At 42.8% G+C, this 26,826-nt stretch overlaps 1 protein-coding gene across 1 annotated transcript in view; it reads right to left on the reverse strand.

The window, feature by feature from the left end:
- The window catches only part of LOC126998159 (putative neural-cadherin 2), a 96,232-nt gene that overhangs the window by 21,916 nt on the left and 47,490 nt on the right, over positions 1-26,826 (reverse strand). Inside the window, exons 2-3 of the mRNA XM_050859599.1 lie at positions 12,734-12,871; positions 1,373-1,488 (exon numbers count right to left, since the gene is read on the reverse strand). Of these exons, the coding sequence (XP_050715556.1) occupies positions 1,373-1,488; positions 12,734-12,871 (254 nt within the window). The remainder of the gene's footprint in view (positions 1-1,372; positions 1,489-12,733; positions 12,872-26,826) is intronic.

A 26,826-nucleotide genomic window follows, 5' to 3' on the forward strand; every position in this document is an offset into this window, starting at 1 on the left:
CATACATACATTATTTTTTTACAACAAAGGAAACGGCTCAAGGGCAACACAAAGAGTACGAAAAAAAAGCCCGCTACTCGCCGCTCCCATACATACATACATACATACACAAACACATCCACGCACACAAACATTAACATACCATTTTAGTGACAGTGTGTTGTATCACGTCTTTTATGTCCACTGTATATTTTCAGAACTATGAATGTATTTCTTTTTTTGAGGAACCGTGAATTATTACTTCTATTACTATTATTATTTGTATTATTAGGATTATTATATTATCACACAAAGGAAAAAGAAAGGAGCACACACACACACACACACACACACACACACACACACACACACACACACACACACACCGAGCAAGACCAGTTAGCCCGGAAGCTCTACTTTACGACTCACTTCCGGCCAAGAGAGAGTACAAGATGCGGGCTACTTTATTTTTTACAGTAACGGAGGCAGCTCAAGGGAAAAAGGGGGAAAAGAGGAAAAAAGTCCACTGGCGCATGGCTCTCAATCCCTACAAAATAAAGGAAGAAAAAGAAAACCAGTAAAGTACAGTGTAGGTAAGGAAGGCAGGCAGGCAGGCAGGCAGGCAGGCAGGCAGGCACACACACACACACACACACACACACACACACACACACACACACACACACACACACACACACACACACACACACACACACACACACACACACACACACACACACACACACACACACACACACACACACACACACACACACACACACACACACACACACACACACACACACACACACACACACACACACACACACACACACACACACACACACACACACACACACACACACACACACACACACACACACACACACACACACACACACACACACACACACACACACACACACACACACACACACACACACACACACACACACACACACACACACACACACACACACACACACACACACACACACACACACACACACACACACACACACACACACACACACACACACACACACACACACACACACACACACACACACACACACACACACACACACACACACACACACACACACACACACACACACACACACACACACACACACACACACACACACACACACACACACACACACACACACACACACACACACACACACACACATTACGTCTAGAAAGAGAGACAGTCACTGGATCTTTTTACTCTATTTTTTCCGTCTCTCTCTCTCTCTCTCTCTCTCTCTCTCTCTCTCTCTCTCTCTCTCTCTCTCTCTCTCTCTCTCTCTCTCTTGCATAACCGTTTCTTTCCTAGCATCCTCCTCCTCCCCCTCCTCCTCCTCCTCCTCCTCCTCCCCCCCCTCACCTTTTGCTTGCTCTCGTAGTCCAGGTTCTTGAGGAGGGAGAGGCGGCCGCTGGAGGGGTGGAGGGAGAAGAGCCCCTCCTCGCCCCCCTCCACCACGCGGAAGGTGACACTCGGGCCTGGGGGGAGGGGGGAGGCGTTAGGAGGGGGAGGAGGAGAAGTATTGGTTAGGGAGGAATAGGGACGGAGGGAAGTAGTTGAGGGAGGAGAGAAAGGAAGGAGAGAGGAAGGGAGGAATGAAAGGAAGCAGGAAGGGAGGAATGAAAGGAAGCAGGAATGGAGGAATGAAAGGAAGCAGGAAGGGAGGAGGAAAGGGAGGGAAAGAGATAAGTGGATAAGAGAGGAAGGAAAGAAAAGAGAAGGTGAAGGAGGGAGGGGAGGAAGGGAGAGGAAGAAAGGGAGAGAAGGGGAGAGAAGTTAGTGAAGGGAAGAAGGAAAGAAGGGAAAGAGGAAAAGGAGGAAGGAAGGGAGGAGAAATTTGGGTTGAGGAGACAGAGGGAAAGAAAGAGGAGGTAAGGAAGGGAGGGAAGAAGGAGGAATGGTGAAATAGAGGAGGAGAAATATAGGAGAAAAGGAGGAGAAGGAGAAAGGAAAGAAAAGGAAGAAGAGAAGGAAAAGGAAGGAAAGAGAAGATAATGGGGGAAGGAGGAGAGAAAGGAAATATGAATGAATAGGGAGGGAAGGGAAGAGAGAAGAGGGAGGAAAGAAGAGAAGGAGGAAGAAGGAAAGAGAAGGAAGTGGAGGAAAAAAAAGAGGAAAGAAGGAGAGAAAGAGGGAGAGAAGGGGACATATGGGTAAGGAAGGAGACATAAGAAAGAGGAGGGAAAAGGAGAGGAGAAAGAGGGAAGAAGAGAATGCGAAAGAAGGAATAGAGATAATGATGAAGAGAAGAAAGAAAGGAAGGAAAGTTGAGGAGAGACAGAATAAGGGGAAGGAGGGAGGGAAGGAAGGGAAGAAGGGAGAGAGGGAGGGAGAGAAGATTGGAGAGATATTGAAGGATAAATGAGGGTTAGATAGGAGAGAGAAAAGAGGCAGGGAGGAAGGGATGGAAGGGATGGAAAGAAGAGTTGGCGAGGAGGAGGAATAAATAAATGGGTGAAGAAGAAGAAGAAGAAGAAGAAGAAGAAGAAGGAGGTAAAGGAAAAAATAATGATAAAGGAGAAAAGGAGGAAGGGAAGAAGAAGAAGGAATAAGAAGAGAAGGAGGAGGAAAGATGAGGAGGAAGAAAAAGAGAAATGAATAAAGAGAAGAGAAAGGAGGGAAGAAGAGAAGGAGAAGGGAGAGAAAGAGAGAACGTAGAGAAGGGAGAAAAGAAGGGAGGGAGGGAGAAAGAAGGAAGAAGAATGCCGATAAAGAAGAAAAGAAGGAAAGCGGAGGTAAAGCATGAAGTGGATGAGGAGGAGGAGGAGGAGGAGGAGGGTGGAGGAGGATCATAAGAGAGGGAATACAATCTGAAAAAGAGGAAGAAGAAGAGGAAAGTTGCGAAATGAGAGAGAGAGAGAGAGAGAGAGAGAGAGAGAGAGAGAGAGAGAGAGAGAGAGAGAGAGAGAGAGAGAGAGAGAGAGAGAGAGAGAGAGAGAGAGAGAGAGAAAGAAAGAAAACGGAAAGAGGCGCTCGATAAACAAAAACGGGAAAGAGAAAACGAGATGAAAGGAAGACTCGGGTATCTTTTTTTTTCTCTTTTCCACGGAGATAAAAAGACAGGAAGAGAAGAAAAAGAGAAAATGAAAAGGAAACATAAGAAGGGAAGAAGGAAAAAGAAAAAAAAAAGAAAGGAAAAATGAAAATGGCAACGAATGATTAGAAGGGAAGGAAGAAAGAGGAGAGATAAGAAGAGATAAGGAGGAAAGGAAGAGAAAAATATGAAAAGAAAAGATAAGAGGGAAAGGAAGAGAAAGAAAAAGACAAGGGAACGTAAGAAGTAAGAGGTAAAAAATAAAATAAAAATAAAAAGATAAGGAGAGTAAGAGAAAGATAACAACAAGGAAAATAAGAAAGAAGAAAAAGGGAAAGATAAGGAAACATAAGAAGATTGGAAGAAAGATAATGACAAGGAGGTAAAAAGAAAAAGAAGAAAGAAAATAACAAAAAAAGAAAAGGAGAGTAAGAGAAAGATAATAAAGAGGAAAAATAAAAAGGAAAGGAAGAAAGAGAAAAAGACAAGGAAAAATAAGAAGGTTGGAAGAAAGAAAAGAACAAAGTGATAAAAAGGAAAGGAAGAAAGAAAATAACAAGAAAGAAAATAACAAAAAAAGATAATAAAAAGGAAAAAAAATAGAAGGAAAGAAAGAGAGAATCAGACGAGGAAATATGAAAAGGAAAGAGAGAGAGAGAGAGAGAGAGAGAGAGAGAGAGAGAGAGAGAGAGAGAGAGAGAGAGAGAGAGAGAGAGAGAGAGAGAGAGAGAGAGAGAGAGAGAGAGAGAGAGAGAGAGAGAGAGAGAGAGAGAGAGAGAGAGAGAGAGAGAGAGAGAGAGAGAGAGAAGTGAAAGCAAAACTCCTGTCCATCTGTCTTTCCATTAGCGCGAAGACAAGAAAGAAAGGAGGAAAAAGAAAAGAGAAGAAAACACACAGGAAAAGATAAATTGTAAGAACAGGAGAGAAAATGAGATGTAAGAAAACTGCATCTTCAACATTCATTAGGACGCGAAAGAGAGAGAAAAACGAGATAAAGGAAAAGGAAAAGAAAAAAGAAAAGAAAATATAGAAAAGAAAAAATAAAGAGGCAAGAGATAAAGAAAATGATAGGAGAGGAAAGTTCATCTTCTTCCTTCCTTTCGTAAGAAGATACGAAAGAAAACAAAAAGAAAAAAAGAAAATATAAACAAAAAAAATGAAAAAAAGCACCAAAAATATACCTAGAAGAGAGAAAAAGCAATGCAATGAGATAAAGAAAATTAGAAATAATAAAAAAATCGTCCACATCCTTCCTTTCAATTAGCGCGAAGATGAGAAAGAAAAAGATTGGGAAAGGAAATGAAAAGAAAAAGTAAAATACCATAAACAAAATATAGAAAAGAAAAAAAGTAAGAGAAAGAAAGAAAGAGAAAGGAAACGAAAATAATTATAGCAAGATAGAATAAAGGAAAAAAAGAGATAAAAGCAAGGAGGCGAGAAAGAAAGGAGCGGAAAGGAAACACAATTAATAAACCAAAGAAAAGACGCCCAACCCTACCCCCCAAAAAAATAGAAAAGAGAAATGCAAATAACAAAAGATAAAGAACATAATATTGAAGTAAAATTCGTCTTCATCTTTGCTTCCATTAACGCGAAGACGAGAAAAAAAGGATTGAGAGATGGAACGAAAAAAAAAAGAAAACATAAAAAATACCACAAAAATATAGATAACAGAGAAACAGATATAACAAAAAACAAGGAAAATGAGACACGTAAGAGCACGCCTTGTTTCCATCCTTCGTTAAAAAAAAAGATAAAAGGGTGAACGAGAAAAAAAGATAGGGGAGGGAAAAACAACAAGTGATAGAAAAAAGGAAGAGTTAAGTTAGGTGGGGAAGAAAAGGAAAGGACGGAAAACAATACGGAGAGTTAAAGAAGAAAAGAGAGAATTATATGAAGTGGGAAAGCGAGGAAAAGAGAAAACAAAACATAGGATAGAGTTGAAGGACAAGAAAAGAAGATAAGGGAAAATAGTGAGGTTGGAAGAAGAGGAAAGGACGGAAAACAAAACAGAGAATTAAAGAAGGAGAGAGAGAATTGTATGAAGTGGGAAAACGAGGAAAAGAGAAAACAAAACATAGGATAGAGAAGAAGGGCAAGAAAAGAGGGCAAGGGAAAATAGTGAGGTTGGAAGAAGAGGAAAGGACGGAAAACAAAACAGAGAATTAAAGAAGAAAAGAGAGAATTATATGAAGTGGGAAAACGAGGAAAAGAGAAAACAAAACATAGGATAGAGAAGAAGGGCAAGAAAAGAGGACAAGGGAAAATGGTGAGATTGGAAGAAGAAAAGAAAGGAGAGGACAAAAAAACATAGAATAGAAAAATAAAAAGGGATGGAAGGAAAATGCGAGCAGGAAAGATGAAAGAAGGAAAAAGAGAGGAGAAGTAAGGAGAAGATAAAAGAAGAGGTGGAAAATGAGAGCATAAAGAGAGGAGGAAGAAAGTGAGAGACAGGAAAAGTGAGAAGATGAAAAATTGAGAGCAAGAAAGAAGAAAGAGAATAAATAAAAAAAAGAATAAAGGGAAGGAGAGGAAGAAAATAATAGAAGAAAATAAGAGGATATAGAGAGGAGGGAAAAAAGGAGAAAGGAAAAATATTGAACGGACAAAGAAGAGGGAAAAGTGAATAAAGAAAGGAAAGAAAAAAATAGGAAAAAAAGTGAAGGGAGGGAAAATACGGGGAATAAAAGGAGGGAAAATAAGCAAGAAGAAAAAAATGGCAGCTTGTGTGTAAACCGAAAGCGAATTATGCAAAAAACCTTAACGTGTCTGAACATGTAGTGAGTGGCGGGGAGGAAAGGAGGAAAGTGGAGGGAAAAAATGGAGGAAAAAAGGGAGATTAGAGGAGAAAAGAATAAAGGAAAACCTCGTAATTTGGGTGCATTGGTGAGAGAGAGAGAGAGAGAGAGAGAGAGAGAGAGAGAGAGAGAGAGAGAGAGAGAGAGAGAGAGAGAGAGAGAGAGAGAGAGAGAGAGAGAGAGAGAGAGAGAGAGAGAGAGAGAGAGAGAGAGAGAGAGAGAGAGAGAGAGAGAGAGAGAGAGAGAGAGAGAGAGAGAGAGAGAGAGAGAGAGAGAGAGAGAGAGAGAGAGAGAGAGAGAGCAAGGTATGTAGGCAATATATAAGACAAAGGAAGCCCAATGACTTTCAAGACAAAAAAGAAAAAGAAAAGGAAAAAAGAGAAAAAATAATATCAGGGGAAGTATTCTGAGCATTTGTGACCAAGAAAGAAAATGAAAAATGTGGACGGAATATTTTACTGAAAGACGAAGAAAAATGAAAATAATAATAATGATAATAATAATAATAATAATAATAATAAAAATAATACTAATACTAATACTAATACTAATACTAATAATAATAATAATACGACTGAATGCTATAGCTTCAATCTTATTTTTATCTTTTTACTTGCAGAATAAAAGAGCGATATTAAAAGAAAAGAGAAAGAAAGATAAAAAGGAAAGAATGGTAGAGAGAAGAAGGGAAGGGAAAGATCAAGAGAAAAGAAAGATTGAGAAGAGAAGAATATGATAAAGAGAAGAGAAGATAGAGAAGAAAGAAGAAAGAAAGAAGAGAAAGGCAGAGAAATGAAGAGAAAGACATAGAAGAAAAGGGGAATATAGAGGAAAGAAGATAAAGATAAAGAGAGAAATAAAGAAGAGAAGAGAAATAAAGAGAACAGGAAGATAAAGAGACGAGAAAGGTAGAGTAAAGAAGAGAACGATAAAGAGAAGAGAAAGAAGGAGAAGAGAAGAGAAAAAGATAGAGGAGAGAAGAGGAAGAGGAAGATATAAAAATGATAAGAAGAAACAAAACAAAAAGAGAAGATACAAGATAGATAAACAAGATAACAAGATAGAGGAGAGAAGAGAAAGATTGAGGAGAGAAGAGAGAAGTAAAGAAGAGCAATATAGAGAAGAGGAAGATAAAGACACGAAAAAGGTAGAGAAAAGAAGATAAAGATAAAGAAGAAAAGAGGAATATAAAGGAGAGAAGGGAAAGATAAGAGAAGAGAAGAGAGATATAAAGAAGAGAAGAGCAATATAGAGAAGAGGAAGATAAAGAGACGATAAATGTAGAGAAAAGAAGAGAAAGATAGAGAAGAAAAGAGGAATATAAAGGAGAGAAGAGAAAGATAAGAGAAGAGAAGAGAGATATAAAGAAGAGAAGAGCAATATAGAGAAGAGGAAGATAAAAAGACGGAAAAGGTAGAGAAAAGAAGAGAAAGACAGAGAAGAAAAGAGGAATATAAAGGAGAGAAGAGAAAGATAAGAGAAGAGAAGAGAGATATAAAGAAGAGAAGAGCAATATAGAGAAGAGGAAGATAAAGAGACAATAAAGGTAGAGAAAAGAAGAGAAAGATAAAGAAGAAAAGAGGAATATAAAGAGAAAAAGATAGAGAAGAGAAAGAGGAAGAGGAAAATAAAAGAAGAATAAGAAAAAAAACAAAAAGAGAAAGATACAATATAAAAAAAAAGATAAAAGACAATATAATGTAACTTAAGATAATGATGATGATGATGAATTAAAAAAACAGGGAAAACAGGGAAAAAGAAAGAAAAGGAAGATAACACAAGGAAGATAAATAGAGGAACAGAAGAGAGAAAATAAGATGGAAGGGAGATTTTTTTTTTATAGTAACAGAAAACTGATAGAAAAATGAAGAGGGGAAAAAAAAGAAAGGAAAAGTGAAAGGATGAAGAGAGGGGAAGGAAACAAAAAGGGAGGGAATGACTTGAAAGGGAGGGGCAAGGGAGGAAAAGTGAGGGGCAAAAGGAGGAGGGAAGGAGAGAGAATGTGGAGAGGGAAAAAAAGTGAAGAGGAAAAAAAGAAAAAAAAGTGAGGAGAAAATGTGGAGGAGAAAGTGAAAAGAAAGTGAGGGGAAGGAGAGAATGTGGAGAGGAGAAAGTGAAAAGAAAGTGAGGGAAGGAGAGAATGTGGAGAGGAGAAAGTGAAAAGAAAGTGAGGGAAGGAGAGAATGTGGAGAGGAGAAAGTGAAAAGAGAGTTCGAGGAAGGAGAGAATGTGGAGAGGAGAAAGTGAAAAGAGAGTGAGAGGAAGGAGAGAATGTGGAGAGGAGAAATTGAAAAGAGAGTGAGAGGAAGGAGAGAATGTGGAGAGGAGAAAGTGAAAAGAAAGTGAGGGGAAGGAGAGAATGTGGAGAGGAGAAAGTGAAAAGAAAGTGAGGGGAAGGAGAGAATGTGGAGAGGAGAAAGTGAAAAGAAAGTGAGGGAAAGGAGAGAATGTAGAGAGGAGAAAGTGAAAAGAAATTGAGGGAAAGGAGAGAATGTGGAGAGGAGAAAGTAAAAAAAAAAAGGTATGGGGAAGGAGAGAATGTGGAGAGGAAAAAGTGAAAAAAGTGAGGAGAAAATGTGGAGAGGAGAAAGTGAAAAGAAAGTGAGGGGGAAGAGAGAATGTGGAGAGGAGAAAGTGAAAAAAAAGTGAGGGGAAGGAGAGAATGTGGAGAGGAGAAAGTGAAAAGAAATGAGGGGAAAGAGAGAATGTGGAGAGGAGAAAGTGAAAAGAAAGTGAGGGGAAAGAGAATATGGAGAGGAGAAAGTGAAAAGAAAGTGAGGGGAAAGAGAATATGGAGAGGAGAAAGTGAAAAGAAAGTGAGGGGAAGGAGAGAATGTGGAGAGGAGAAAGTGAAAAGAAAGTGAGGGGAAGGAGAGAATGTGGAGAGGAGAAAGTGAAAAGAAAGTGAGGGGAAGGAGAGAATGTGGAGAGGAGAAAGTGAAAAGAAAGTGAGGGGAAAGAGAATATGGAGGAGAAAGTGAAAAGAAAGTGAGGGGAAAGAGAATATGGAGAGGAGAAAGAGAAAAGAAAGTGAGGGGAAGGAGAGAATGTGGAGACGAAAAAGAGAAACGAAAGTGAGGGGAAAGAGAGAATGTGGAGAGGAGAAAGTAGAAGGAAAGTGAGGGGAGAGAGAGAATGTGGAGAGGAGAAAGTGAAAAGAAAGTGAGGGGAAGGAGAGAATGTGGAGAGGAGAAAGAGAAAAGAGAGTGAGGAGAGAATGTGGAGAGGAAAAAGTGAAAAGAGAGTGAGGAGAGAATGTGGAGAGGAGAAAGTGAAAAGAAAGTGAGGGGAAGGAGAGAATGTGGAGAGGAGAAAGTGAAAAGAAAGTGAGAGGAAAGAGAATATGGAGAAGAAAGTGAAAATAAAGCGAGGGGAAGAAGAGAATGTGGAGAGGAGAAAGTGAAAAGAAATTGAGAGGAAGGAGAGAATGGAGAGAAAGTGAAAAGAAAGTGAGGGGGAGAGAATGTGGAGAGGAGAAAGTGAAAAAAGTGAGGGAAAGGAGAGAATGTGGAGAGGAGAAAGTGAAAAAAGTGAGGGAAAGGAGAGAATGTGGAGAGGAGAAAGTGAAAAAAGTGAGGGAAAGGAGAGAATGTGGAGAGGAGAAAGTGAAAAGAAAGTGAGGGGAAGGAGAGGATGTGGAAGTGAGAAAGTGAGGGAAAGGAGAGAATGTGGAGAGGAGAAAGTGAAAAAAGTGAGGAGAAAATGTGGAGAGGAGAAAGTGAAAAGAAAGTGAGGGAAGTAGAGAATGAGGAGAGGAGAAAGTGGAAAGAAAGTGAGAGGAAAGAGAATATGGAGAAGAAAGTGAAAATAAAGCGAGGGGAAGAAGAGAATGTGGAGAGGAGAAAGTGAAAAGAGTGAGAATGTGAAGGAAAAAAATAAAGAGGAAAAAGTGAGGGGTAAAAGGAGGGTAGAGAAAGTGGAGGAAAAAAATTGAAAAGGAAAAAGTGAAAAAATAAAAGTGAGGGGAAGGAAAATTTGGAGGAAGAATACACAACACACAAACGAACAAACAAACGGGAAAACATAACACAAACACGTCTGGATGCAACACAAGAAGGTCTGAGCAACGCAAAATAACAGGAGGGAGCACCAACAAGGAAAAGAAGGGGATAAATGGAAGAGGGAAAAGAGAGGAAGGGAAGAAACGAGAAGAGACGAGAAGGGAAAAAAGGGGGAAGAGAAAGAAAGGAGACAGGGTAAAGAGAGGGAGGAAAAGGAGAGGAAGGGAAGAAAGGAGAAGAAGAGAGGAAAGAGAAAACAGAGGAGAGAAAAGAGGGGAAGGAGAAATAAAGGAGACAGGGTAAAGATAGGGAAGAAAAAGAGAGAAAGGGAAGAAATGAGAAGAGGAGAGGAGAGGGAAAACAGAGGAGAGAAAGGAGGGGAAGGAGAAAGAAAGGAGGTAGGGTAAAGAAAGGGAGGAAAAAGAGAGGAAGGGAAGAAACAAGGAGAGGAGAGGAAAGGAAAAACAGAGGAGAGAGAAGAGGGGAAGGAGAAAGAAAGGAAAGAGGGTAAAGAGAGGAAGGAAAAAGAGAGAAAGGGGATAAATGAGAAGAGGAGAGTAGAGGAAAAAACAACAAACAAAAAATAAAAACAAAATACACACACACACACACACACACACACACACACACACACACACACACACACACACACACACACACACACACACAACGTGATTAAAAAATACAAAAAACAGGAAAATAAAAATCACACAAATGTCTACCTCAAATCTGACAAAACATCAACAATTCTGGAAAACACAAACATATAATTATAACAAAACAAAACAAAACAAAAATAAAACAACTTGAACTCTCTAATACACGGACACAACAACAACAACGACAACAACAACAACAACAAAATAAACAACGTATCTCCCAAAACAAAATTATCTGGTAAACAAAAACATGAGGTAGGTAGCTAGGCATTATAAGTAAGGGAGGGGTGAGGGGTCAGTACATCAGGTGAGTATTGGTAAGTATCGGTAAGTAGGACAAGGGGAAAGTTAGTACCAGCACCATCACTACCATCACCACCACCATCACCACCACCACCATCACCACCACCACCATCACCACCGCCACTAACATCAGCAAGCAAAATATGGAAACGAATGAAAGAGGAAAAAGAGAAAGAAGGGAAGAAGCGAGAAGAGAGGGGAGGAGAGGAGAAGAGAAAAAAAGGGGAAGGAGAAAGAAAGGAGACAGGGTAACGATATAAAGGAGAAAGGGAGAAAGGGAAGAAGCGAGAAGAGAGGAGAGAAGGGAAAACAAAGGGGAAGGAGAAAGAAAGGAGACAGGGTAAAGATAAGAAGGAAAAAGGGAGAAAGGAAGAATCGAGAAGAGAGGAGAGGAGAAGGAAAACAGAGGAGAGAAAAAAGGGGAAGGAGAAAGAAAGGAGACAGGGTGAAGAGAGGGAGGAAAAAGAGAAGGGAAGAAACGAGAAGAATAGAGGAGAGGGGAAAAAAAGGGAGGGAGAAAAGAGGGAAAAGTGAAAGTAAGGAGAGAGATAAGGGGAGGGTAAAATAGGGGAAAGCGAGAGGTAGGTAAGTAGGTACGTAAGGTAAGTAAAGTGGGTAAGTAGGTAAGTAAGGTGGGTAAGTAAGGTAAGTAAGGTCGGTAAGTAAGGTGGGTAAGTAAGGTGGGTAAGTAAGGTAAGAAAGGTAGGTAAGTAAGGTGGGTAAGTAAGGTAAGTAAGTAAGGTGGGCAAGGTAGGGGCAAGGTAGGTAAGGCAAGGGGTGGGTAAGTAGGTAAGTAGGTGGGTAAGGTAAGGTAAGGTGGGGTGGTAAGTAGGTAAGCAAGTAGGTAAGCAGTAAGGGTAAGGTAAGGTGGGTAAGTAGGTAAGTAGGGGGGTAAGGAAGGCAGTAAGTAGGTAAGGTATAAGGTGGTAAGGTAAGCAAGGTAGGTAAGGCAAGGTAGGTAAGTACGTAAGGTAAGGTGGGTAAGGTGGGTAAGTAGATACGTAAGGTAAGTAAAGTAAGTAAGGTGGGTAAGTAGGTAAATGGATAGGTAAGTAAGTACATAAGGTAAGGTAAGTAAGGTAAGGTGGGTAAGTAGGAAGGTAAGTAGGTAAAGGGGAAGGGTCAGTACCTCACCACCATCCCTAACAATCATCACCACCACATCCATCACCACCACCACCACACAACCACTACCTTCACCCCTACCACCACCACCACCACCACACCACAACACCATCACCACACAACCACAACCACCACCTTCAACTCTCTACCACCACCTACCACCACCACCACGACCACCACCATCACCACACAACCACAACCACTACCTTCACCTACCTACCACCACCACCACCACCACGAGCACCACCATCACCACACAACCACAACCACTACCCCACCACCCTACCACCACTACCACCACCACCACGACCACCACCATCACCACACAACCACAACCACTTACCTTCACCCTACCACCACTACCACCACCACCACCACGACCACCACCATCACCACACAACCACAACCACTACCTTCACCCCTACCACCACTACCACCACCACCACGACCACCACCATCACCACACAACCACAACCACTACCTTCACCCCTACCACCACTACCACCGCCACCACGACCACAACCACTACCTTCACCCCTACCACCACTACCACCACCACCACGACCACCACCATCACCACACAACCACAACCACTACCTTCACCCCTACCACCACTACCACCACCACCACGACCACAACCACTACCTTCACCCCTACCACCACTACCACCATCACACAACCACAACCACTACCTTCACCCCTACCACCACTACCACCATCACACAACCACAACCACTACCGTCACCCCTACCATCACTACCACCATTCACCATCACCACCAACATCCTCCCCCACCCACCCACCTTCCTGCAGCACCCTCGCCGTCACCGTCAGCAGCACGCCGGGCTCTTGGTCCTCCCGCACCTCCCGCAGATACTGGCGCCGACCCAGCTCCACGCCGCCGCCGCCGCCCTCCACCGCCACCCCCGCCAGCTGGGTCACTGCGGGGGAGGGAGAGAGAGGGTTATTAATGGCTGCCGACACGAACTACACCACTACAATACACTAACACACACCAAGAGGGGGAGGGAAGTAAAAAGGTTATTGATACATATCTAAAGCACTATCACACACCACACATACACACACGTACACACACTCAAAAAACTATCGTTACAGTGGGGTCCGACGAATTTCACACTGAGCAACCCGGTAATCTAGGCAGGGTTGGTAAGAGTGCGATCACCCCCACCATCTCAGCTCTGCAGGACAGAACCCCCGTAAGGGAGGGATAGAGAGGAAGGGAGACACTGAGATACCAGATATCACCATAATATTAACGGAGTGATTTGAGTGCCACTTGTTTAAGCTTTATATTCACAAATTATTAAACAATAATGCTAATATGATATACGTAACAGCGGTGGGTAGAAGTATTCTCCCATGTCAAAGACAAAAACAACCATCAACGCATGTCAGATATAGTTCAATTCATAATATGCCATCCTGGAACTAATGCTTCCATTGAACGTGTCTTTTCTTTCATGAGCAAGTTGTGGGCATCTGAAAAAAAACAACTTCAAATTGCAGAGCTAAAAGCATTGCTGGTAAGAAAGATAAAGTCTAAACAGGGCTGCATGGACTTCTACAGGTTGTTGCAATCTACTCCTGGGCTACCCTTCTCTCTTGCGCTTTTTAAGTCGACGAATAATGAATTTGGCTCGGGCGTTTTGAATTGCCGAAATTAGCCGTCTCTGGAAAAAAGAGTAATTTATTAGATAGCTTGCATGCTGGAGTTAATTTGTCTAACATGTTGGTATAATGACTCGCCGAGAACTATTAGAAAATTAATCTTATTGGGTGCATTCCATGATTGTTTCGAGACAAGCGAATACCGTGACTCGAGTAGTGCATGCTATACTAGTAAAACCAATGCCAACGTTATCTTACCATTTTGGTGATAAGTCAAGTCTAAAATCCACTAAAAATCTATCATAAGGGTTTGCTAAGTTTTACGTAACCTCCTAGGCTCAGTGAAGCCGTATGTGGCGATCAGGCAGTGGGATTCACTCTGATATCCGAATCCTGAGTGACTCATCACCGCAAGGTGTTTATCATATTGTCTCCTAAATGGACGAAATTTTAACTCTTCACTTGTGTAGGGTGTTAAAGCATAATTTCATCACCCCAAACACTACAATATTAAAGCTACATAGAACACAGATCAATTAAGTTCGACTAAGACTCCACCTGTGTGTTTCATGAAGCGTTACTCTGCCAGCTCAAATTCTACTGCTTCATTTATGAGTCCCGCTCACTTGGTTCAGGCAAGTGAACCCACACCCAACACACGCAGTGATACCCAAGGCAAGTATAGAGAGGTATTGTCACTCTCATAGAACGTGAAGAACCAAATTTTGAAATGAGCTTTTTTATTAGGACCTCTCAGATGTTTTTTTAGGTTATAAACTACTACAATAAAATAAAATAAGATGTGGATTTTTTGTTATATACCCTATGAAGCAATTATCGGTGAATAAAAAATATATATAGAAATGTTCACGGCATCTCATCCTGGACGATGATTGGCTGGCATCTCGATAAGCTCCGCCCCCTCCTCAAGCCTAATTAGGCCCCGCCCCATCCTCGTTGTCTGCCTAAGCCGACGACTTCACACACCTCACTCCTACCCTGTTTCCTGACCCCAACATTCATTTTTACGAAAACCTGAGACCACCATCATCTTCCTGAGAAGATTCTGCATCACACTAGCATAAAATTGTAACAATAATGTAAAATTACACATACGAAAATCAGAGTTAAATGAAGTAGGGAATAAATATTTTCTTGCAATTATTTCCCTTCAACCCCTTAGTACTCAGCTGGTTTTCGTCGCATCACTTTTATAAGCACAGATTCTAAATCTGCATGCTTTTCTGTTTGACGGAGTTCATTCACCTGGAGTTCATTTGTTCGGTACTCGAGTCAGACTCGCCGCTCACCTCACTTGAGCGGCGAGTCTGACTCGAGTAAACAAATGCCGAGGCGAATGAACTCCGTCACGGCTCGGCTTATGTTCGGAGGTGATTTTGACCCTCTGTATAATTCTACCTCGGGACGTACCACACACCAGAGAGAGAGAGTCGCTCCCGTATAACTAGAACAATGGCAAATGATGTGGACACTCTTATTTCACTGTTACTCGTTATCCATAGTGTTTTCCAGCGGCTACAATGATCCTTACACACACACACACACACACACCGTTCTCAGCATGGCCCCGCAATTTCAGAACGTATAGGATCATAAATAATAATACAGTTACACGCTCCGCGTCACTAAATATTTAATGTGTTGTGAATATGTACCGATTGCATAGATTGACGGGACATTGCTTGTAAATGATCCACTTATTGACGTTGCATTACTCCACTGATGACCAACAAACACACATCATTGTCTCACCTTCCTCCCCAAAACACACACACACACACACACACACACACACGCAAACACATACACACACACACACGCAAACACATACACACACATACATACACAAACCTACTGAACCCACATACTAAAACAATTAAAACACGTCAGTACTTAATTATCTTGACCACGATAGAAAAGAAGTTAGGGTGGAATTTACATTCTCTCTCTCTCTCTCTCTCTCTCTCTCTCTCTCTCTCTCTCTCTCTCTCTCTCTCTCTCTCTCTCTCTCTCTCTCTCTCTCTCTCTCTCTCTCTCTCTCTCTCTCTCTCTCCTCCTCTCTCTTTCCCTATCCACACCTTACTCTCTCTCTCACTCACTCCTCTCTCTCTCTCTCTCTCTCTCTCTCTCTCTCTCTCTCTCTCTCTCTCTCTCTCTCTCTCTCTCTCTCTCTCTCTCTCTCTCTCTAATTAGTCCCTTACAAGCTATTCTCCTCATTTACACACCCACACACTAACTAACCATGGTTCAATCACGCTTGTTCTCATGCTGTCAACGATAGAGAGGCAGCTCACAAAAGGTACCAGAGCGTTCGAACTCCCGCTAACCATAATCTTTACATTTCTGCCCCGAATCATGCCAAATCTATTCTCCGACTAACCAAAAACTCCTTCATTAATAGAAAATGACAAAACCTTGCTTTCTCTAATTCTTCCCGTGACCTCTGGCATCTAGACAAAAATATCTCCACCAATTTCACTTCTTCCTCTTTCCCTCCTCTCCTTAAACCTGACGGCAGCAATGCCGTCTCATCTGTCTCTAAGGCTGAACTCTTCGCTTAAACTTTCTGTAAGAACTCCACCCTGGACGATTCTGGGCATATTCCCCCTACTTATCCCCCCTCTGACTTCTTTATGCCTATAATTAAGATTCTTCCTAATGATGTTTTCTATGCCCTCTCTGGCCTTAACTCTCAGAAAGGTAATGGACCTAATGGAGTGCCTCCTATTGTCCTTAAAAACTGTGTTTCCGTGCTGACACCCTGCCTGGTCAAACTCTTTCTCCTCTGCCTGTCAACATCTACCTTTCCTTCCTGCTGGAAGTATGCCTTCATACAGCCTGTGCCTAAGAAGGGTGATCGTTCCAATCCCTCAACTACCGTCCTATAGCTTTGTTTTCATGTCTATCTAAAGCTTTTGAATCAATCCTTAACCGGAAGATTCAAAAGCACCTTTCCACTTCTGAACTTCTATTTGATCGCCAGTATGGGTTCCGCAAAGGGCGTTCTACTGGTGATCTCATAGCCTTCCTAACTGACTCTTGGTCATCCTCTCTTAGCCGTTTCGGTGAAACCTTTGCTATTGCGCTGGACATATCAAAAGCTTTTGATAGGGTTTGGCACAAATCTCTACTTTCCAAACTACCCTCCTACGGTTTCTATCCTTCTCTCTGTACCTTTATCTCAAGTTTCCTCTCTGACCGTTCTATTTCTGCTGTAGTAGACGGTCACTGTATCTTCCCCTAAACCTATTAATAGTGGTGTTCCGCTGGGTTCTGTCCTATCTCCCACTCTCTTACTGTTCACTGATGATCTTTCCAAAACGAACTGTCTTATACATTCTTGCGCCGATGACTCTACTCTGCATTACTCAACTTCTTTTAATAGAAGACCCACCCAACAGGAACTAAATGATTTCAGGATGGAGGCGGCAAAACGCTTAGCCTCAGACCTTACTATTATTTCCGACTGGGGCAAGAAGAACTTGGTGTCCTTCAACACCTCAAAAACACAGTTTCTCCACCTATCCACTCGACACAATCTTCCAAACAACTATCTCCTATTCTTTGACAACACTCGGCCATCACCTTCCTCAACACTAAACATCCTCGGTCTATCCTTAACTCAAAATCTCAACTGGAAACTTCATATCTCATCTCTTACTAAATCAGCTTCCTCGAGGCTGGGCGTTCTGTACCGTCTCCGCCAGTTCTTCTCCCCTGCACAGTTGCTGTCCATATACAGGGGCCTTGTCCGCCCTCGTATGGAGTATGCATCTCACATGTGGGGGGGCTCCACTCACACAGCTCTTCTGGACAGAGTGGAGGCTAAGGCTCTTCGTCTCATCAGCTCTCCTCCTCATACTGATAGTCTTCTACCTCTTAAATTTCGCCGCCATGTTGCCTCTCTATCTATCTTCTATCGATATTTTCATGGTGACTGCTCTCCTGAACTTGCTAACTGCATGCCTCCCCCCCTCCCGCGGCCTCGCAACGCACGACTTTCTACTTAAGCTCATCCCTATACTGTCCAAATCCCTTACGCAAGAGTTAACCAGTATCTTCACTCTTTCATCTCTCATGCTGGTAAATTCTGGAACAATCTTCCTTCATCTGTATTTCCTCCTGCCTACGACTTGAAGTCTTTCAAGAGGAGGGTATCAGGACACCTCTCCTCCCGAAATTGACCTATCTTTCGGCCACTCCTCTAACTCTTTATAGGAGCAGTGAGTAGCGGGCTTTTTTTCACATTTGTTACCTTTTTTTATGCCCTTGAACTGACTCCTCTGCTGTAAAAAAAAAAAAAAAAAACTCACGCATCTTTTTTTCTTTTCTTTTTTCTTTCCTTCTATTGATATATCTTTCTTTCTCTCTTTGTCTTTCTTTTTGGTATTCTTTGTTCTGTATTTCCTGTTGTCTTACTCTTTATTTTTTTCTTTCTACTTTTTTATGTATTTCCTCTCTCTCTCTCTCTCTCTCTCTCTCTCTCTCTCTCTCTCTCTCTCTCTCTCTCTCTCTCTCTCTCTCTCTCTCTCTCTCTCTCTCTCTCTCTCTCTCTCTCTCTCTCTCTCTCTCTCTCTCTCTCTCTCTCTCTCTCATGCTCACTAACACACTAACTAATTCACTTAAGCTTATACTCAGTTCTGTCGACGCACATTGAGGAAGAGAAGGAGGAGGAGGAGTAGGAGGAGGAAGAAGAGGAGGAGGAGGAAGAAGAGGAGGAGGAGGAGGAGGAAAGAAGACAAAGAGAAGGCATGACAAAGGCGGAAAAGAGGAAGGAGAGAACAAAACACTCGCTTATTGTTGAGTTAAAAAGAACAACTCGAGTGGAGAAAGAAAGAAAAAAGAAAGGCAAGCACAGTAGTAGTAGTAGTAGTAGTTGCAAAAAGATTATTGAATGTGATAAAAACGTAACAAAATAATAAACACCACATTATAACACTTTTAAAACAATAGAAAACTTTTAAAACAATAGAAAACGAGACACCGCCGCTAACAAGAGCAACAACACCACTTCACGATAACAAAAGAACACAAAAGTGGAAAACAATGCGGGAGGGAGGGAGCGAGGCGAGGCGAGGCGTGGCGGAAGATACAGAAAACGATTTTTTTTTTACGTCTAACCTGTAGCGCCGGCAGCCTTTCTTGGAGGGGCTTGGTCGTCGGCCCCGGCCCGTTACGGCGTAGGTAAGTGTTTTATAGCGGTGCCATTCTTGTTTGGCTCATGCTCCCCCCGGAACTCAACTTGATACTCTTTAGAGTTTATCTACAGTCTGGGTTGATAGATAGGCGGTCAACAGGACAGCATGTGGGTAGTAAGCGGCCACTCGGCGGTACGGAACATTGTCAGCTTGTAGCGGCGGGCGGGACACCAATTCGGGTCCTCGAGGGCACCGCGCCCGCTCGCTGACCATTCGGCAACCGCCTCCGCGAACAGAGAAGAAACAGAAGCAAAAATAAAGCAGGCAGGGAGGCGGTGGCCGAGTGGTTAGCGTGCTGGCATGGTGAGCCCGTGAACCACGGTTCGAGTTCCACCGATGCACGCTGACAATTTCCAACCATCGTGGAGTGGCGGCGGCTGCCCAGACCTTCACTCAACTTTGACTTCAGTGACTGGTCAAGTGGAACAACAGAGGGACAGCGTGGGCCAAACATGTCACACATCACGGCAGCCACTATAAGTAAAATTTGCCTGTGCCACTAACGGGCTGGGGTAGCACAAGAGGCCCCTCAGGACAGCCTACCGGCGCGATAGGCAGCATTTAAAAAAAGAAAGATAAAAAAATGTAAAAAAAAACAAAAAAACAGGGAAGTAACAACCAATAATAATACACAAGACAAAACAGGAATTCAAAAACAAATAAAGAAAATGAGACTAGGCGAGGCGGAACAGCGGGCACACCCCCATTTTCTACGGTGTTGCCATCTGGCGTCCCTCTCGACTTACAGACTTACAGCCGCGTGTTCTTCAGGAGAAAGGAAATGACACTCTTAGCTCCTTCCTGTCTTAGAACTCCACTGACGAGGGTGCTCTCTCTCTCTCTCTCTCTCTCTCTCTCTCTCTCTCTCTCTCTCTCTCTCTCTCTCTCTCTCTCTCTCTCTCTCTCTCTCTCTCTCTCTCTCTCTCTCTCTCCTTGGCAGATCCAGTTCGAAAAAGGAAGGTAGTAGTGTATGTAATGAATAATAAGAGAGAGAGAGAGAGAGACGGCTTATTCTTCGTAGTTTAGGAAAATGTGGAGTGCTTTGTGTGTGTGTGTGTGTGTGTGTGTGTGTGTGTGTGTGTGTGTGTGTGTGTGTGTGTGTGTTTGTTGGTGTTTTTGACGCATATTTGTGTTTCCAAGATACGGGAGTGCTCTCCTCAGATTCTTCCTTCTTTTCTTTTTCGCATTTTTCCTCCTCCTCCTCCTCCTCCTCCTCCTCCTCCTCCTCCTCCTTCTATTCTTGTTCCTCCTTCTCCAATTATTATTGTTGATTGTTCTGTTGTCCCAAGTAGAAGAAAATAAAAGACCTTGACCTAACATGACCTCTCTCTCTCTCTCTAGATGGGAGATGCCCTTTAACGTAAGCAAGTGCCAGGTCCTCCAAGTTGGAACGAGGAATAAGAAGTTCGATTACGAAATGCACGGCGTTAAACTCAAAAGCGTTCAATGCGTCAAGGACTTGGGGATCAAAATCGCGTCAAACCTCAAATTCTCACAGCAATGCATCGTTGCAGCAAATAAAGCGAACAGAATTTTGGGCTTCATTAAAAGAAACTTTTTATTCAAGAATAAAGATGTAATACTTCCGCTCTACAACAGTTTAGTCAGACCCCACTTGGAATATGCGGTACAGTTTTGGTCCCCCCATCATGCAAAAGATATTGCTAAATTAGAAGGTGTTCAGCGTCGGGCAACGAAAATGATCCCTTCCTTGCGCAACAAATCCTACGAAGAAAGGCTTTCTACCCTTAACATGTTCTCTCTTGAGAAACGTCGCCTCCGAGGAAAACTGATCGAATGTTTTAAAATACTTAATGGTTTCACGAATGTAGACAGATCAACATTGTTTATGATCGATGACACTTTGCGCACGAGGAACAATGGCGTAAAACTCAAATGTAGACAAGTAAATCCAGACGGCACCAAATTTTTCTTCACCAACGTTGTAGTGCGAGAATGGAATAAGCTTCCACCATCAGTGGTCCAGTGTAACACGATTGACTCCTTCAAAAATAAGCTCGACCGTCACTTCCTTCAACTTAATATCAACTAGAGTAGAAATGCAACGTTTAGGAGCCTTCTGATTAATGTAAAATCACTTAGGTTTAAGGACAGACCACCTAGTCTGGACCATGGGGTCTGTGTGGTCTGATTTTCTATGTAAATCTATCTATCTATCTATGTAAATCTCTCTCTCTCTCTCTCTCTCTCTCTCTCTCTCTCTCTCTCTCTCTCTCTCTCTCTCTCTCTCTCTCTCTCTCTCTCTCTCTCTCTCTCTCTCTCTCTCTCTCTCTCTCTCTCTCTCTCTCTCTCTCTCTCTCTCTCTCTCTCTCTCTCTCTCTCTCTCTCTCTCTCACCACTAGCAAACGTCCTGATATTTGCAATTCAACATTTCCATTCAACTTTCCAGCAAAGTTATATGACCGCTGTGCATCCATTACACACACACACACACACACACACACACACACGCACGCGGAATTGAGCTGTTGTGTTGATGGCTGTGAAAGGGTTAGTTTGAAGGGCTCTCACGGTACACCAAGTGTGTGTGTGTGTGTGTGTGTGTGTGTGTGTGTGTGTGTGTGTGTGTGTGTGTGTGTGTGTGTGTGTGTGTGTGTGCAGCGTCAACGATACCAGGAATCAGACCCAGCAAGAACAACAACAACAACAACAACAACAACAACAACAGGTCACCCTTCTGAAGATAATTAACAAACGTGAAAGGTGAGAAAGCAAACACTGGATCTCACTCCCCTAAAACACACACACACACACACACACACACACTCGAACAAAAACTTAACATTTCTCTTTTTATTTCTCAATCTATATATCTTTTTTTTTCTTTATCTCTCTCAAACTTCAATTATCTTACCTTCTATTACTCTCTTTAAAGCAAATAAACGTAAAACTTCCTAACATTCTCTCTCTCTCTCTCTCTCTCTCTCTCTCCTTATCTTTCGTTATCTTTTCCTACCTTCTATTATCTCACCTTCTATTCCTCTCTTTACCACTTTATATCCTCCATTACTTCTGTTCTCCCAAGATCAAGAACTTGTATCACACGCACAACACAACTCCCGAGCGATCCAATTAAGAAGCGAGGAGGAAGGAACTGGCGGGGAATAAACGCCTTTCATCTGACTAAAGCACTTGAACACGACCACTTTGATGTGCGAAGAGTCCTTAAGCAAAATCTAATCTGAATAAAGCACGCTGGGCCATATACTAAACACTCAGGCGCCGAAGCACACCTATTTGACAAGTCTTTTCGCAGGCGTTTTGGACAGTCTATACACTATACAATCTATACATCTCCTCCTGAAAAAAGTCCCTTAAGTCTTTAGTCATATACAAACAATCCATACACTTTTTAATGATATATAAACTAAACAGCTCCAAAGACAGTCATCCAACGATTTAACAAACAAATACAGACCTTCGATACACTTCATGATGACACGCAAACTCTACAGCCCCTCTAGAGAGACTCCCAAAGACTTTACAGACATATACATACACACCGTTCACACACTTTTATTATGACATGCAGACTAAACAGACCCATCAGACAGTCCCCCAAGAGTTTACAATCATACACAGAACACCCGTACACTTTCCTAATAACAGACTATAGAATCCCACAAGAAATTTCCCCATTGATTTAACAGACATGCACAGACCGCCAATACGCTTTTTCAATTGACGTACAGACTAAACAGCCCCACCAGACAATCCCCAAAGTCTGGGAGGAGGGGAAGAAGGAAGGGAGAGAGGGATGGAGGGAAGGGATGGAGGGGAAGAAAGGAGGGAGGTAAGAAGGATGGGAAGGAGACACTTTCTACCCTTCCTTTCTTGCCACACACAGACCAAGAAAACGCCAGAATACCAAAAGCTTTACAGAAACAGACAATCAAGACATTTTATGCCACACAGACAAGACAAACACACAAAATTGTCTGTCGCGGCAAAGACTTCAGTAAAAGATTTCCCTGATGCACAGACGAGACACAGACGCGAAGAAATGTACCAAAATGATATTACTATATAGACACACACTAACATACACGCACACACAAAGAAACAAATTCTCCTCCCTTACACACAAACAACCTTCCGATTTTTTAAAAATATATACAGACAAAATAGACACAGAACTCTCCCTCAACAGACTTATAAGACTCCAGCACTGACAACCTCACTAGGGACAACGAAGGAGAAAGACAGGAAGGGAGGACGGAAGAGAGGGATGGAGGGAAGGGAGAGAGGGAAGAGGGGAAGAAAGGAGGGAGGTAAGAAGGAAGGAAGCGAGAGAGGAAGGAGAGCAGGAGGGAGGGAAGAGGGGATGAAAGGAGAGAGGTAAAAAGTTGGGGGAGTAAGAAGGAAGAGAAGGAGGAAGGGAGAGAGGAAGGAGAGCAGGAGGGAGGGAAGAGGGGAAGAAAGGAGGGAGGTAAGAAGGAAGAGAGGGAGGGAGGGAGGGAAGGAGGGGCGTAAGGGAGGATGCAGAAAACAGAATATTGGGGTCACGTTCCCCGGTGTTTGAGGCAGGAGACGCGGGCAAGAATCAGACCCAACAAGACTCCCTCGCTGGAAAACACTTCGCCTGTGACTGCTTATAATCAAAACACTTCCTTCGCTGTGTGGCTTTTTTTTTTTTATTTATTTATTTTTTTTTTTTTCTTACGTCGCTGCCTGTTGCGCCGGTAGGCATCTTCCTGGTGGGGCCTGATGGTCGGCCCAGCCCGTTCTGGCGCAGGCGAGTGTTTATAGTGGCGCCATCTTGCATTGGCTCATGCTGCCCCCCGGAACTCGTTCTTGATTCGCTTGGACGGCTTCCTCTAGAGTCCGGGTTGATGGGTGGTCTTCAGGACAGCATGTGGGTAGTTTTAAGCCACTCGGCGGTGACTGAAAAATCCGAGTGGTAGCGTGGGGATTCGAACCCGCGTCGTCCATCACGCGGTGAATGTGGGCCCAGTACGCTACCACTTCGGCCACCGCCTACCCACAAGAGTGACACTGGCATAGAAGGAGAGAAGAGAGGATAATGGTTTTTATGGTCATGTTATTTTTACAGGAAAGGAGGCAGCTCAAGGGTAAAAAAAAAAAGAGGAATTATAGAAGCCAACTGGTGCTGCTCCTGTAAATGGTTGATAGAGTAGCCGAAAAGGGGTCAAATTCGGATGGAGATGTGTCTTGATTTTCCTCATTTGAAAGAGTTTAAGCCGTAGGCGTTTTGGGCATTTGCAGAGGTAGTTTACATACATATAGAAACCATCTTTTAGTGACATTCAAACCATCTTTTTAATGACTTACAAACTAAACAACCCCAAAGACAGTTACCTGACGATTTAACAAACAAATACAGACATAAATAAACACAGACAAATACAGACAAAAAAAAAAAGGATATATAACTGAAAGAACAGAAGCGTGTTGTCTTAGGCGGGAGAGAAGTAGATAAGACGACCGATGTTTTGATGATAAGATAATGGTTGATTAAAGATAAGGAATAAAATAGCTGAAAAGATAATGTAATGGCAGCATTTAATTAAGTACGAGAAAATAGAAATTAGGGAGGAAAAGTAGTGTTAAGTATTATCAGTAAATATAAGTATCGCCGGAATCCGTTACCGCGTGGAATATTCCAGACTCACACCAAGAGGCCCATCCCCCTATCCCCTTGTTACTCCTGGTCGCCGCTAGACAGAGCTCCTTCCCGCCCAAATTCTTGACTTGGCGTCCTCCCCATCACCATTGTTCCCCCCTCTCTCTCCAGTCACGTAGTCCACGCCAGCTTCTAGAAGCTTCCGTGCTCCGCCCCTTCTGCGGCGCATGCATTGGCCGAGGTGCCATGCAACCCCTTATCAAATTACATTCCCATAAGTATTTCATCCATTCGTAGATTTTTTGGCCGCGTTAAGTGTGGTTTCGCCACTTACCTGTATTATGTTACAGACGAGGGATAATTATACGCGAACTCAATCCCCTCTTCGTCCACAAACACGCCCAAACACCACACTCCCCTAGTCCCGCCCCCACACTTCCGCTTGAAGCCCCGTCATTGCCATTCACCCGCTTCCTATATAAACCGGAAACACGAGATAATCAGCCTCGTTATCTTATCTTTCCTCCTCCGATCAACAGGTATGTGTCCATCTCCCCCCAAGTGTTTCCCGCCCCAGTGTTCATCACCCCTCCCCTAGTGACAAAACCCCTTGTTTCCCCCCCCCCCCCCCCTGAGTGAGCTTGTCCCTTACTCGCCAGTATAATTAGTCTCCCAACTGAGTAACAAAGTTGAATAATTTATTTTTTTCATGTTTACCGCTCGTGACTCATCTTTCCTCCTCCGATCAATAGGTTAGGAGGGGATTGTAGTGTACCCATGTCTCGTGATTTGAGTGGTGTTGCTGGTGTGAGTTCCTCGCAGTATCGTTTTCTAGGTCTGGTTATTCATCCACGAGTTCTGGCATTTCTCGTGAGTAAATCATTCCTCTGTCTAATACTGTGAGTCGGCAGGACGCAACAGATATCTAGTGTTGTAAAGTCTATTATCTTGAGAGTGCGAAACCGCACAGTGGTGCCTTCTCCTATGTATGATTATTATTCATGAATTTATGTATATTTTGAACTCGATCGAGGTGTTTATTACGTGTCGTCCGCGGCAGGTGGCCGCCAAGGTTCCTCGTGTACCCACCCCAATACTGACTCCTCAGTCAAGAATTAATTCTCTGATCGGAAAGCAAACAAATAAATGTACATTATCATATCTAGAGTCATTTACTTGTCTCCTTTGGTGTTATCGTTGACGTGAGTGTTACCCAGACGGCCGTGGTGGTTACTGACTCTCCGCCTCCACACCTCCTCCCGTCCACGCTAACTTCTAGAGTCCCCGGAAACCCTCCCCTGAGTCCCCCATTTTGAATTACTGAAATATTAAGGTTCCCTGCGAGCTAGGGGTGACCCTGTTAGCCCTTAGATCGCCGGGTGGTGGCAACATTACCCTCAGGGTGAGTTTCTGGCCTCAGGTTTCTCATTTCCCCCTTATTCCCCGTCTCCTTTGATTTTTTTTTCTCATCACCTGGCGCCCCAATTCTCAAGGCATGATAATTAATACCAATAGAAATAAGTGAAAGAAAGGAGAGAATAACAAAGGGAACAAATAACAAAGAAAACATAAGGAAGGAGAATAGTGAATAAAAGAAGACAATGACACGAAGGAAGAGAGAGAGGGATGAAGGGGAAGAAAGGAAGGAAGGTAAGAAGGATGGAGGGGAGAGAGGAGGAGGGAAGGAGAAAGGAACGGAGGGAGGGAGGTAAGGGAGGATGCAGAGAACAGAATCCCAGAATCCTTAATGGTGGCTGGTAATGATCTCCACTGTGATGCTGAACGAATCAATGAGGAACAATGGAGATGATGTATAATGTGATACAACACCAATTAAAGGCCGTACTGGATATACATACACTCAAAACAGTCTGAAATGAGAGTTAAGGCACCAACTCAACTCCCCTATACTTCTTTTTTTAGGAGAAATGATTAGCGGGCTTTTTAGTATTCTTTGTTTTGCCCTTGAACTGTTGAGTGACCCTTCTTAACCTCGTGATTTGACCTAACATGACCTAACCTGATGACAGTGACCTTACCCAACTTTGTAAAATAACCTGATGACAGTGACCTTAACCAAATTCGTGACCAGACCTAACATGGCCTAACTTGATGACAATGACCTTTCTTCGTGACCTTACTTGATGTCAATGACCTTTCTTAATCTCATGACCTAAGCTAACATGACCTAACCTGATGACAGTGACCTTACCCAACCTCGTGACCTGACCTAACATGACCTATCTTGATGACAGTGACCTTTCTTAACCTCATGACCTGATCTAACATGGCATAACCTGATGAGTGACCTTGCCTAACCTCGTGAGAGAATAAGAGACAAGACAAATAACGAAACAGAAGGAAGATGAATTGAGAATAAGAGAAGACAATGAAACGAAAAGAAAAGAAAAAGAAGGAAACATATAAACAGAATGAGTAA

The sequence above is a fragment of the Eriocheir sinensis genome, chromosome 2, assembly GCF_024679095.1.
Source record: "Eriocheir sinensis breed Jianghai 21 chromosome 2, ASM2467909v1, whole genome shotgun sequence".
In the NCBI taxonomy this organism is placed as follows: Eukaryota; Metazoa; Arthropoda; class Malacostraca; order Decapoda; family Varunidae; genus Eriocheir; species Eriocheir sinensis.